Genomic DNA, 15,457 nt, shown 5'->3' with positions numbered 1-15,457 from the left:
ATTTCATAATAAGTGTGCTCTTATATTAAATATAGTCTATCTAACTCGCGTTACATTGATGCATGACGTGCAATTTACCTGGATGCGTTGACGTAACAAGCCAGAGCGTCTTTCGGTTGGCTAACGCTTTCGTACAATATCCCTAGATTAGTCCAAGCGGCCGAATGGGTCTTATCTAGCTGCACAGCGCATATGTAGGCTTGTAGTGCATCCATAGGCTGATTCTGCTGCTGATACAGAACGCCTATGCTGCACCATGTGTCCGCATTACCTTCCGATTTTTCGACGGAATTCCTGCCGAGAACATTTTCAAATCGTAATAAAAGAAACAAACATTTTGTGTGAATGTAGTTAGAAAAGTCTAAGAAGAAGCTAATAACGAATCCTAATTTCTCATTAGCTTCATATATATTTTTTTATATAAAACGTTAATTTTTAAGCATTTTTATAAATTAATGATCATGAAAAAAATTATTTCAAATTATATATATATTTTTAAATTTTTATATATTGTATTAGTTATACATTAAATAGATATAATATTAATTCAATATATAAATATTTATTATTTCTCTTTTTTCTGTATCTTTATTTTATTTTATTGAAGTAAATTAAATTGAACTTTGAATTCAATAAATAATAAAATCTCCTTTTATTTACGTAATATATAAATAATATATAAATTTTCATCAATAAAAATTATATAATTTAATAAAAATATTATATTTTCCTTATAACAATAATATTTCTCTTTATTTAAAAATTACTATATTATATAAAAATAATTAAATTATTTTCATATCTTCAATATTATACTTTAAATAAATAAACTAATTAAATAAATAAACTATTTAAAATATTCTATTATATATATATATATATATATATATATATATATATAATATATAATATAATATATATATAATATATAATATAATATATATATAATATATATATATATATATATATATATATATATATATATATATATATTTAAATGTATATAAAATTTAATTTGAAATTAATTAATTATTTTAGGAAAAATATGTTAAATAAAATTTAAAAATTATTTAAATAAAAATATGGAAATAAAGGAAATAAAATAACAAGTATAAATATAAAAATCTTATAAAAATTTATAATTATTAGCTTCATTTTCTTCAAAATTCTTAAAACAAATTATTTCGCGAAAATTCAACTCATTTCTTTTGTCTAAAATAAATCTTTCAATATTTAACACTAAAAATGGCTTATAAATATAAATCCATCTATATATATAATTTATAAATTATAATTTGCTGAAATTATTCATTGCAAAATATAATCTAAAAATATAATTTTAACAAAGAATATAAAACAGTTTGCGTAAAATAAACTTCGCGACTGACGCATCCCCAGTTTTTCTTTTACTCTCCTTATTTATCCTATTTTATATGCTTGTGCCTATTACCTGTACGCGATAAACGCATCGTGAACCTTTCCTGAGGCGGCCAGACAACGACCCAAGAGGTAGAGGCTCTGTCCACTCTTAGGTTCAGCCTCGATGGACTTGTGGAGACAGTGGATAGCTATCGTCTGCTTCTGCTGCCTCGTTATGCCCAGCACCGTACAGTCAACCACATGGTACATCCATCCTGCAAGCGACAACGTGATTCATACACACGCGCTATTCCGCTTTCCTCCTAGAGCACCGCACCGAGGTGTTATCTCGACGCTAGACGAGAAGCTAGTGAGCTATACTCGATAGATTTTCGCAGGTACAGCCTAGGGATAGCTCTGGCAATCGCGCTTCTGTCCCTTCTCTAGGGGGACTGTCTCGTGTTACCCCTCTATAAACATAGGCGTAGAAACGTGAAAAAACGACTAGCATGTGCAACAAGAGTTTCGCCTCCTCGTCGGAAGGGGATAATTTTTTTAAGCATCTTTGGCGACATTTATATTCACAGACTTTTTGCATTTGATGCGAATTTCCAGTCTTTTCGGAATAAATTAATAAGATTTTTTAATTTTACCGATAATCCCCCTGGTCCTTTAAAATTATAAATAATTTTTTAAAGAAGACACGGAAGCCTGAAATTTATTTTCACTTTGCAGAGATGTTTCATCTTCTTAGTAAGCCTGGAAATTTTCAATAATTGATAGATCTCTCGTACAACTCGGTATCATATGTTATTAGAATGTGATTGAAGAAATGAAATATTTCTTTAAAAAAGATGAATAATTGAGAATAATCGAAAAAGTAAATATATATATTCAATCAATACAAAATTCGAAATTCTCTTCTCTTTTATATATAATATTATAATATGTTATACAATAAATGTAATATATTATAATATTATAAAATATATTATAATAAAAAAATTATGTTTGCACGCGATATAATGACGTTGATTTATGACAACTGCTTCGATCGCAACGCATGTTTACCTGTTGATACTCGACGAATTAATCGTCGTGGGAAAAGCGACGCGTCACGAGAAGTTGTTTTTCCCGATACGTAAATGTGCGAACACGTGGCGGGGAAAGCCACGTGGAAACCGCTCGAGTCAATTAATTCGCCTGATCGATCAACATTAACATAATTAACGTATATATTTAATAATTATTTTAATAATTATTTTTAATAACTATTTTAATAATTGTTTTAATAATTATTTTATTTTATCAATTAAGAAGAGAGTATTTTTAATATCAATTCAAATTCTCAATAACAATTCATCAAATCAGTAAAAGAATCGTTATAGTTTTCCCTGAAAATCAAATTCTGTTTTAAATAAATTTATATTATTATGTATATATTAATCTATATAAAATTTTATAAATTTATAAATTACAATTTGTATTATATTACATTCTTGAAAATTATCTTTCTAAATAAAAAAGAAGTCGAAGGACATTTTAATGAATAGAAATTTTGAATCAATGATTTTTTCGACGTAGAACTTTATGAAAAACAATAAAGTTTTTAAACTTATTTTCCTTTTATTAAACTTATATTTCAAGCCAGAATTCTTTCTCTTTCTCTCTCTTCTCAAATTATTCCCATCTTTCCCTTTCCATTCGTCTTTCCTATTCGCAAGGTTAATAACTGTCGGTCGTTCGTTTACCCTTAGTTTCATTTAGTCACCTGGAATACCTGTCCCATCTGTAAAGGCCTATACTCAATTCGCTTTGCCCTTAGCTTGTGAGCTCAGCTGGTTCCGGACGAGCCCTCGAGAATCTCGAATTAGATCTTTCGATCGATTTAAACCCCATTTTTTCCGAGAAATCTTCCACCGATTCTCCGAGTTTCCGAAAGTTGTGGGTTTTACTAAGAAAAATTTCTCATCACATACAAAATTTTTCACGCATTTAATTAATCGCAGTTAATGAACGGTGACTTCGCCAAATTTATTATTCAGCCAACGAGAAATATTTGCCCTTTCTTACTTTTCCCAAAGGATGGATAGAAGAATGAGATTTAAAAAAAAAAAAGGGTAGCAAAACCGGTCGATCGCAATCAGGACGATCATCCAGGCGAGGAGCCATAAGCATAAGTCGTAAAGTACGAGTCCCGTTCGCAACGCTTGTCCGATCACGTCCTCAAGAAGGCACAACCCCCCGGGAGATGCGAGATGTGCGACTTTCACCGAGAGACGATCCGTTCCGAAGGGGAAAAAAATAGGAAAGCGTTTGAGTCACCGTTGTTGACACGTTTGAAAGGACAATACAATGTCCAAGGACGTGAAAAGTTCTCATTAGACGGGATCTTTTTGTCCCTGAAGAAGCATTTTAAGTATCGGAAGGAGATATTTTAGGCATCTTTACTGTCGCGACGAATAAAAGGCGAGAAGCGTCACCCCCACGACGAGACCTCGGAGCAAAAGAGGATTTTCTCTCGGATCGTCGCGTCTTCAGCCTCGCTCGAATTCGGTCGGTTCCTCTCTTGGCGTGCCGGCTGCACTCTGCCAAGTAGTCTGCAGACACGTGTATTGATTTATTCCGGGTTAGGGTGGGCCGGGGATGAGACGGAGAGGCGATCCGGGGAAGGGAGAGTGAATGAACGAGGGACAGAGAGGGAAGGAGAGGCCGCGCCGTGAATGGGATGGAGAGAGAGGGAGCGACTCCGGTTAGATTGTGGGAAAACTATCCTCCGTTTCCCTCGCACCTGCCCTATGTCTCTCTCTCTCCCTTTCTTCCTCTCTCTCTCTCTCTCTTGTTTTAGACTGTGCGTAGACTAGATGCCGAATTGCGATACGCTAAAGTGTCCCTCTAGAACTAGAGTATAATCGGGATCTTCCAAAATAACACAAAGTTGGTTACAATGATGTCGACGTTTAATTCTAAAAGATTAACGTTTCCGCTTAATTTTTCTTAAACTACTTTCTTTACTATATATAGGGTGTCCCAGATTTAACGAATCAGCTGTTAATAACAGATTCCTGAGATCATTTGAAGACGAAAATTCTAATACCAAAATGTTGAGGAAGACTTCATAAAAATTACTTCAAACTACTACTGACTACTGTCGCATCGAAGGCACAATTGTGTTCGCTGCAGAATCCTATTTTTTATTTTATATTGATCCCTCTATCGATATCGATATTATCGCGCTGTACGCGGGCCCCTTGATGCGCTATGTTTTTGAGCACAGAAGAATGTAACGCGCCGATTGGTAATCTTTAATCTTTTATAGCGCCGAAACTACATCTTTCTCAACATTTTGGTATTAAGATTTTCGTTTCCAAATGATCTCAGGAATCTACCATTAATGGCTGATTCGTTAAGTCTGGGACACCCTGTACACACACACACACACATATATATATATATATATATACACGTTATATAAAATTGTTTTAAAATCATATATGATGTGTAAATTTATTATACATATATATTAATATATTACCTATTATATAATAAATTATTATTTATTTATTTATTATAATATAAATTTAAAATAAAGTATCAAAGATGTCGCATTATTTTTATTAATGCCGCATTAATTTTTATTAATCCTATCTTCGTCTAATATGTTATATATTTAATATTTTAATTATATATCCTTTAATTTTATGTCTCCTTAAATAATTACGTAAATTAAGTTAAACAAAATTATATATAAATTTATTTATATAATAAACAAAACAATAATTATAAAAAAAGATACACTTGATTATCTTTTTTATACACTATCAAAGATTTCTAATTTGTATTAAAAATTTAAAGATATTCTTGTCGCAAATTTCATTCAACATTCAAAAGTTTTTCAAATAAATTCATCGGAACAAAACTCTCTCTTGTTTTTATACTCATTGCATATTAAATATTTAATATATTCTCTTCCTCTCTCCTTTCTTCTACACAGTTAGAAAAGATCAAATAGACTTTCAAATAGAATTTTCCGAAAGTAATATTTTTGTTTCACATTCTTCTCCTTCTCCATAATATCTTAAATATTTATATATGAAATATTTGCACACTCTCTCCTAAAGTTAAAATGTGTCGGAATCTTTAAAGTGTGTTTCCCAATTGCGATATCTTTTGTTTTTCCCTTTTCCAGCATCTTGAGTATTTATATAGGGTATGTCGTTCTAGCAAGTCAATCTTTTCTTTTTTTTCTAATAAGGATATCAAGTGATACCGACAATTTTTAAGTTTTATGAAAAATATAGAGATAAACTTTGAATGTTTTAGTAAATAGAATCTCTCTTCTAGCTTTATTTCCTGTAAATATTTTCATTAAATTAAATGCATTTGCAAATTGATTATTTGCGTCATGTTTTTATTATTTATGTCGGAATTTAAACAATTTTATTTAATAAATAAAAATATTTATATTCACAAATTTAGGAGCAATTGATAACACAATATAAAAAAAATAATAAATAAACAATATAAAATTTTACACAATTATTTAGTCAACACAAAACTTTGCGTACAACACATGCAGCTGATTCTCTGATTTTGTGTGAGCATTTTAATATTATTATATACAACTGTCTCTTGATAAAGATTATATATTATTCATAAATTATTTAATATCGCTAGTCAATTAATCAAAGGATCATTGGAAATAATGTAATCGACCAAAACTAGCCAGAATTTTTGTTTATATATTATAAAAATATATTATATATTATAAAAATTATATTAAATATTTTTGTTGTTTATATATTATAAAAATATATTATATATTATAAAAATTATATTAAATATTATTTTAAATAATCATTTAATATCAGACAAAAATTAATCAAATTGAGACAAAACAAGACAAAACGATATTTTTGTTACAAAGTTTATTCAAGACCAACATAGATCCTATGTTGGTCTTGAGTAAAGTATTAATATTTTCAAATATTTTCGAAAACAGATTAAAATTGAAATAATATTTTTGTGAATCTTGTTTTGAATCTTATCTTGTGCAATTCTAGATAAAATCGCACTCGCAGAGTAATTAGTAGACAGATGAACGGACTTACCCAGTTGACGGCAGATATCGGCCTTGAGATGCGATGGCAGTACCTTCTCCTTCAGCAGGACTTCATAGTGCTCTTTGGCCAAGCGATACTTGCCCTGAACCTCGTACAAGTGAGCAATGTGGAATTTTACTACGACACACAAGGTAAGAAACAAAGTTCCCTGATATGTTCTTTCAACAGTCTACTAATCAGAAAGACATGTTATATTTGTAGAAGGCAAGTTTTATCGGCTTTTAAGATTTTGAGAGGGGAGATTGGGAAAGAGGGATTCCGAACTTCCTGTACGTCAGAAGCATCGAAGTACGGCTGGCTATTTAAAAAAGCGCGACTTCCGATAGGAAATTATATCGTACATTCCCGCGCAAAATTCTCAGTATCCGAAAGAGAGAGAAGAGTGACTCCTGGACGAATCATCGAATCATTATGTGGGGTTTGCAATTCGGAGTCATGAATCAGTAATAGTCATCATGATTCATCTTCGCGAAAAACTTCCGTCTAGGAATTCTAGGTTTCATATGTGATGTATATGAGATAGAAAAAGGAAGTTCTGATTGCAATCTCAATGACGGATTTCCGGAGTCAATCTTTTCTTGGAAAAACAAAATCGTCATTAAATTAATAATCATTAAATTAATATTCAAGACTTATTAATTATTAATATAATTATATTGTTTATAAAAATTTAAATATAATAATATTGTTTTAATATAATTTATTGACACAAAATGTTGGTCGTTTATTATTAAATGAAAATAATTTTTTTAATCCACTTTTCACTCGAAAATTTAATTTCTTTCTTACTTGAAATTTCACGTTACGAAATATATGAAACTCATGAATTGTTATATCGCCATTAATTAAGTTTATATTAAGAAATATAAGAATAAAATAAAAAATATAAAAATAAAATAATAAATAAATAAAATAATAAATAATAAAATAATAAATAAATAATAATAAAATAATAAATAATAAAATAATAAATAAAAAATATAAGAAATATTCACGATATTTTTAATTGATTAATTTGAACGATTAATTAATAATATGTTGTTGATTAATTCTTAATGAAAGTTAGTCGCAAGTTAGTCGCTTATGTATATAATTATGCGCAAATTTCAAAGTCTGATTCGTGAATAAATTCTATCTAAATAAATCCCGCAATCGACTCAGGAAATGCTATTATAATTTTTATTAGATATTCATATCGCTAAAAAAATAAAATCTTTGTTCTTCGATACAGCTTCCATGAATTATATAATTATAATGATAATATTATAGTTCAATTCAAATCATTAAACTTGGATGTTAAATGTCATAATCTTCTTTAATATAAAAAATAAAAAAGATGATCGCACACACTTGTACTGGATTAGGCATCATGTATAAAAAATATATTACACCTAATGTCTCAAAAAACATATTACACCTAATCAATCAAAATAAATTTCTATTGAAAATTTTAAAAAATAGTTCGATATTTTTATAAAATATATTTTTTTAAATAATTCTCTTCTATTGAAAATGTTTTAAAATAATATATTTTTATATGATATTCTTAAAATAAATTTTTTTTACTGAAAATTTTTAAAACAATATAATACTTTTGTACAATATTTGTAAAATAAATTTCTCTATTAAAAATTTTTTCTAAAATTAAAAGTAAAAAAAAATTGTACATAACTAAAGATAGAACTGTGGCGAGCTGATAAAACTGGGAAACGAGAACGATGCGAGCATCGAGAAAAGGCGGTCAAGTTCGTGGAGGAAGTTAAGTGAGCGAGCGAAGCGAGGGATGGATTGTCGACGGGAGCTGCGATGTAAATAGGGTGCGCATTTTTCCCGGGTTTCTCGCAATGCGAGGAAGTAAACCTGCTACTTACTCTCGAGCTTGGAGAAGGAAGCAGGTGTGGTGGCGTCGATCAGGGCGAGGGTCAGGTGCTTCAAGGCGGCGTCGAACTCAGCGTGGACCTTCAGCATCAAGCCAAGCCGTAGGTGAACCTCGCAGGCCCGCGGAAATCCTGGTTCCACCCATAGCACCTGCTGGAACGCTTTCACGGCCCTGGAACACGCAACGGAGCAAAAAGATTATTTTCCATCTTATAAAGAAATTTTCTGACACTCCAGATATTTTTGTTCAAAATTTCAAAACAAGAGAATATTTTTTGGCGCAACTTTCTAAAATAAAATAAATATAATAAAGTAAAATAAATTTTATATAAATATAAATTATATAAAATTATAAATATAAATTTTATATAAATATAATTTTATATATTTTATAAATAAAATAAATTTTTTTATTGTATGCATTTTTGCTCATATAAAGGAAAATGCAGAAACACTTAAGATTCGAGACCTAGATTCGCAAATGTATTGAAAAAATCTGAATAGCTTTCGTAAAATGAATATTTTTCATTTGCATGAATATTTTTCATTTGCAAATTTTCATTTTTTTATCACTATAAATTATAATAAAGCATATATATTATATTTAATGTTTTAAGACATTGAATATGTAAACACAGAGATAGATATATATTTATAATATATCTCTAATATATTTTAAATATTTAAAACATATTGAAAAATTTTCCTACCATTAAGAAACATTTTTTCTCCATAAATTATAATAAAAAATTATTTTATTAGAGCTTCTGTTTATTCTTATCGTTCAATAAAAAATTAATAAAATAATAAAACATATATCTAGCTTCTCAAGCACAAATAATTAATTCTTTCTAGACAGAAATATATTTATTCCACGATATTATATTGTGTCGCGATCATCGAGACAAGATTGCCTCTTCATCATTCCTTGCTTCCCGTAACCTTCTTATCCGTATGCACGCAATGTGGCAAAGGTGAACGCGCAGGAAGTGGTTAGTACATAACGTCTGTCACGCGACCACGGAGCCCCGTGAACGAAATAAAGAATAGGGGGAGCGGCGACGCGCGCGCGTAACAATTGTTACGAGAGCGACATATCGCGAACCATGCGATCGATACACGTCGATCGATCGCGCCGATGCACATGGAAAGCCGGAAACGAATAATAACACATAGCGACCAGACGATGACCATAATACTGCGAGCCCCTTTGAAAAATGTACAATCTACGATTGAAGACTCTTATTTTCAAGAGTTGTCTTCAAATGATATTTTCTCCTTCTTCAAAAGACGGTGATTACGTACAATTTTCAAGAGTACGCTTCAGTCTCTCGGAGAAGTTTGTAATTTTTCAAGGAGGTTTGTGTAGGAAAAAATTTATTAGAAAATATGTATTATTCTTTCAAGTTTGATATGATGTTATAGAAATAGTTTGTAGTATAAATCTAAAAAAATACGTATTAATCCAACAAAAATAGAAGATATATAAATATTACAAAAATATGTTTGTAATATCCATATATAACATACTGAAAAAATTTTATATTTTTCCTTTTGAGCAGAAATAAAATGCAAATAAAAAACAAATTTCTCAGAACGAAAAGCTGTTTCTAATTTTCCCCGTCCGGGAAAAATAAAATACACAACTGGAAAAAAGTTTCTCAAGAGAAGCTATTTCTAATTTTCTCTATTCGGAAAAAAAAACAAAATACAATTGAAAAAGAAATTTTTTCAGAACGAAAAGTTATTTCTAATTTTCCCCTCGTTTGAGGAAAAATAAAATGCACGCAATCACAAAAAAATTTCTTAAAACAAAAAGCTGCTCCTAATAATTTTGAGAATCGTTGAGCCATCATTATCGTAAAATATTCCGAGATGCTACGAAAATGAAACATTTAATTTTTCTCCAAGGGGTTACTTTCGATCGCCAGTTTATTCGGAGCGTCGAGAGAGGCTGGACGGGAGCCAATGTCAGCTCGCAGCCCGGCAGAAGGCGAGAGCAGCGTCCGTCGTCAAGACGTCACTTTCGTTCCCGTTAAACGACGGCCATGTGACGGTTACATATAGGTCACAGGTTATAACCGGATTTCTCCGTCCCTTCCGCATCCCTTTCTCAAGTCTCTATTATTTCCGTTTCATCATCCCTCGTTAATACTTTGTTCTCCCATACTTTCCCTCGACTCTCTTTGTCAACACGATTTTTGAGAGAAGAAAAATAAATTAATAAATTATCAAAATTAAAAAAATAAATAAATAAATAAAAAATAAATCAATCAATCAATTATAAAAAAATAAATCATCATTTTAATTATTTTCAATTAATAATTCAATTATTATCAATTCTTTTTACCTTTCATTTGAAGATACATGGCAGCTTTTTTCACGTATCATTTTCGTAAAGGAAAAACGGAGGGGGTAAGACGCTAATCTTTCCCATATCGTTCCAATTTTAGTGTATCCGGCGTCGAAACGCGCGAGTACAGCGCGTGGCTTTTGTGTGTGTGTGTGTATGAGGCGTTAAACGTGTATATATATCCATCGCGGTGTGCATGTGCGCGACACACTTTTCACAGCGCGGGGTTACGGCACACTTTTCCTATCCTAAGCGAGCCGGTTATGAAACACGAGCGACGTAACGCTTACGATTATCTCCGTGGCTCTCTGTGTAACGTCGCGTTTAACCGCGCGCGCTTGATAAATGCCCGCAACAGCTGAGCCGCCTGCCTTTCACCGAATGCGAGCTGCAATTCCCGCTAGAATAAAGCGGCAAAGTAAAAACGCCGATCGACGAGGAACGCAAGTTATCATTGCAGGAACAAAGAGCCAAGAGAGAGAGAGAAATTAACTCTCGAACCGAAAAATATCAGTCCCCAGAGGAAAATGTCGTAATTCACGTATGAATAATACACGTGCAATTGTCTCTAGATACAGGGTGTCCCTCGTATAAATAGAATAGAGACCAATAATAATATTGTCAAGAAATGAGCATCTTTTTCTGGATATGAATAATTTCTGGAAATTTTATTTTCAAGATTATTTTCAAGATTTATCATTTTTTGAATAGTGCATTTCTTCATAAAAATTTTGGAAATTATATTTAGACACTAACAACTATTTTATATTAGAGCCAAAAAGAATTATCAATTGAAATAAAATTTCTAGGAAGAAACGAAGTGTTTCATTTTAAATAAAAATTTCATTTAAAAATAATAATTAAAATAAAATAAAAATAATAAATGTGTGTGAAATTGCATCGACATGTTAGAAAGTGATTTTTGGAAATTTTATCAAATAAAAAAAAGATGCCTATTTTTCAACAAGGAATATTGGTAACATCAACATCTAAATAAGACTCTCTTATATACAGAGTGTCCCAAAAAACAGAGTGTTCTTTTAATATCTGACAGATTCTCCTCGGCCAAGTCGATTTTCACTTTCGTGACAAGTTTCTCGATCAATTTGAAATAACTGGCTTCGTAAAATACAAATGACATCCTTCTGATCAAGAGATCCTGTTTCTACTACGAGACTCGTGAGGCGTCCGGAAATAAGCGATGATTTAACGAGAAGAAGTAGTAGAAACATAGGGAAAAAAAACCGATTGCCATCACGTCGTCATCATCTATATGAAAAAGAGAGAGAGAGGGGAGGAGGGGGGGGGGGAAGCAGAGAACGGTAGTAAATTCATTCATAAGAAGGTCCATTCATCGCTTCATTCACTCGCCTCGTTTCCTTTCGGGGTTCGTTGTCTTCGACAATGAGTCACTCCCGACGCGAGCAGGAAGAGAAATGTCAGTGACTCGCCCGTTTCGCAAGAAACTATAATGCTATCAACTATGTGCGAGGCATCGAACGGAGGAAGAGAGAGTAGGAAAAATCAGTATCCAATTGTTCACTCAAAATGATTAGTTTAAGTTAAATATGTTAGGATTTTCAGCCCTCAAAAGAATTTATTGTGTTGATTGTGATTAATAAAATATTCAGGGTTTAATATGGAATCTATTACAAAATAGATCATTAATTCTACTTAGTTAAGCTTACAAGATACTATAGTATCTAAAAAAAAAATAAAAAATAAAAAAATTAAATTAAATTAAATTAAAAATAAAATAAAATAAAAATAAAAAAATAAAACAAAAACTAAAAAAATAAAAGCTTTTTATGGTAAGATTAAGATATCTTTAAAAATTCAAAAAAATATGGACCCCCCAAAAATTCTCATTATTAATAAAATAATTATTGAAATATTTATTAACCTATTTTCTTTAATATTATTTAATCTCATTCCTTTTAATTCTCTGAAATAAACATAATATATTCGTAAAGAATATGAAACTGCAAATATAATTGATAAAATAATAAAATTCATGATAAATGAATTGAAATAATAATAAATATAAAATAACAATTTTCTAATTTCAAAATTAATCAAAAATCTATTAAATCGAAATAATAAATAAACTCCTGCAGTAACTAATGTTGATAAGATACTATATAACAATCAAGAGATATCTTGAGATACAATTATACATAATTTCATTATGATTGATATTTCAATCAATCATTTTTTCGCTGAAACTCTCTCCCATAAAATTCATCCGAGATTAGTCTCTTCGCTCGGTCACGCTCTGCTGTATAAGCGTAACGTGAAAAAAGAAAAAAAAACAAACCCAGATAACCCAGATTGCAGTTTCGCGTGGCGAAAGTGCGCCCCATAAACGCGCGAGATTCCGCGCGAAACGCGGCCGGAACGGGCCGCGGAGGGGGCGGGGGCGTAAATGGAGTCGTTAGGGGTGACGTGCGACGGCAGGGTGCGCGCGGTATCGTTAAGGACGATCTCGGGGACCTTCTCATTATCGCCGCGCAACACTTCCAATTTCCTGCGCACGAGAAACGACGCCGGGCGTCGCGACGCGTCGCGTTGCATTACACGTCGGACGCAAAGGGTGCATTAAAATGCACCCTTCGAGCCGGCCGGTCGGCCGTTTAACACCTCATAAATTAATCGCACGCGAGTACGAGCGCGTTAGTTTAACGCCTTATCGGCGATTTCCGCTGCCACCGATTAACGAGGGAAGACGACTCGAGAGATTCCTCTCGAGTTTCAGCGGACAAATCGTTCTTAATAAAATACTCTTTGTATATTTTTTTCTTGTAAGATCATTTTTCTTCCTTACGAAAATTTAATTAGATTTAATCTATTTTTACGTCTTTTAATTCAAGCCAGAATTGACAGAATTTTGTGGATAAAATTCAAAGCAATAAAAACCGATATTTCCCGAAAAAAAAACTGCCAAAAATTGATCTTTTCTATTAAAAATGTTAAAATAAATAAAAAACCTTTTGATCGATATTCATTAATTAAGAGCGCCTTCTAATTTAAGCTCTACACAAAATAAAATCCTAGATTAGGATGTAGCAAATAAATTAATTTCTTGTTAGATGTTGAAAGGTAAACGCGAACCAAATCTATATCGATAAATATTTTTAATTCTACTGTTATTATATATTTTTTATTAAATTAAGAATTATAATATTATAAAATTTTTTATATCTCTAAAATTTTTGTTTTAAAAATTTCAATTAATTTAAATTTATAAAAGAGTTATTATTATAACGATTTAAACTATCATGAATAGTATAACTTATTAATAATTATTAATTAAATATATATATTAATAATTTATTAATTTAATAATTAGTATAATTTATTAATTAAAGTACAAATCTTAAAAATAAACTTATATATTTTAATGTTAAACAAAATAAATATAATTTAATGTTATACATATGTATATTAATTACTTTTATATTTTTTGCCAGTTTATTCGACTGAATAAAGTCCGGGACGGTAAAAGCCGGAATTTACCATGGGTTTTTTCACTTACTGGATTTTTCCAGCTAATTCTAATTTAAGCTTATTAAAATTGCGAAATATATGGTAACATCATTAAAGAGTAATTAGTACTTCCAGCAGATAATTTATTACTGCTAAAAGTGAAATTAATACATTGTGCCAACAATATATAATAAAAATATATTATAAAAATATAATATAAAAATACCTTTATCATAATTAAAAATGTGCAGGCACATTTTTTATAAAAATATTAATTTCAAGAATAATTAAATCTGTATATCTGTATCTCTTAACGTTCTGTTTATGCAATTCTTAGTATGACTAAGAGAAAAAAAAATTCCTGAGAAGCGTCTCATGTTCTCCATCTTTACGTAAACTTTCAATAATTTCTAGAGACAGGAGCATCCTTTGAGAGAAATCTTAAACGAACAAATATCGAATAAATCTCTCGTTCACGGAGAAAACCCTTCCGAAAAATGTAACCGTTCTTAATGACTTCCTTATTATACAATTTCGCTATCTTGATCACGCACGCACCTTCACCGTGACTCGGACACGCGTCAGACACGCATTAATTTGGTATCCTACGAATTAATTAACTATTAATTATTCCACAAGAATGATGTTAGGAATAATTCCGGGAAAATCAAATGTGAATTAATTTAAAAAATTTAATTTTTCTTTAAGTTACGCAAAGTTCTATTTTTATAATTTCGTATCAAAATAAATAATTAATTTTTTTATTAATCATAAGATTAATCTAGAAAAAAATAATAATTTTACTACGTCAAAATAGAATTAGAAGACGAAAAACTTGCAATATTTATCGTTATTTAAGGATGTATAAAACTATAGTAATGATAATTAAATAATATAATTAATTAATCAAATAATGAAAATTTAAAATTAATTAGTTAATTTAAATTTAAAAATTCTAATTAAATAATAGACTTCTATAGATATTTATATTATGAATCTGGGAGGCACATATATAACATATATAATCTAACAATAAAATAACCTGACTTTATAATGTGATGGATTAATATTGTATATAAATTTTTTCAATGCGTGTTTCGAGAGAAATACCGAACAAAGAAAAGAGACTAATGACGCGTAAATAAATTAATGCGGGGTGAATGATCCTGAGACATCCTTCCCAGGTCCTGGACTAAGCCCACCCGCCGTGGGATTACGACGCCCACGCAGCTGGCAGTCGTGCACAGGAAGGCTGTCG

At 30.6% G+C, this 15,457-nt stretch overlaps 1 protein-coding gene across 3 annotated transcripts in view; it reads right to left on the bottom strand.

Annotated features, from left to right (window-relative positions):
- Positions 1 to 15,457, bottom strand: part of Utx (Utx histone demethylase) — an 81,190-nt gene that overhangs the window by 14,757 nt on the left and 50,976 nt on the right. For all 3 annotated transcript variants that reach the window (XM_083094651.1, XM_083094652.1, XM_083094653.1), the window contains 4 exons: positions 8,354 to 8,532; positions 6,471 to 6,599; positions 1,451 to 1,634; positions 79 to 294 (listed from right to left, as the gene is read on the bottom strand). In XM_083094651.1, the coding sequence (XP_082950777.1) occupies positions 79 to 294; positions 1,451 to 1,634; positions 6,471 to 6,599; positions 8,354 to 8,532 (708 nt within the window). The remainder of the gene's footprint in view (positions 1 to 78; positions 295 to 1,450; positions 1,635 to 6,470; positions 6,600 to 8,353; positions 8,533 to 15,457) is intronic.

The sequence above is a fragment of the Camponotus vicinus genome, unplaced genomic scaffold, assembly GCF_025532165.1.
Source record: "Camponotus vicinus isolate PSW18456_S1 unplaced genomic scaffold, iyCamVici1.0 SCAF_3, whole genome shotgun sequence".
Classification (NCBI taxonomy): domain Eukaryota; kingdom Metazoa; phylum Arthropoda; class Insecta; order Hymenoptera; family Formicidae; genus Camponotus; species Camponotus vicinus.
Note: the sequence above shows the minus strand (reverse complement) of the source record. Positions and strands in the feature narration are given on the sequence as shown.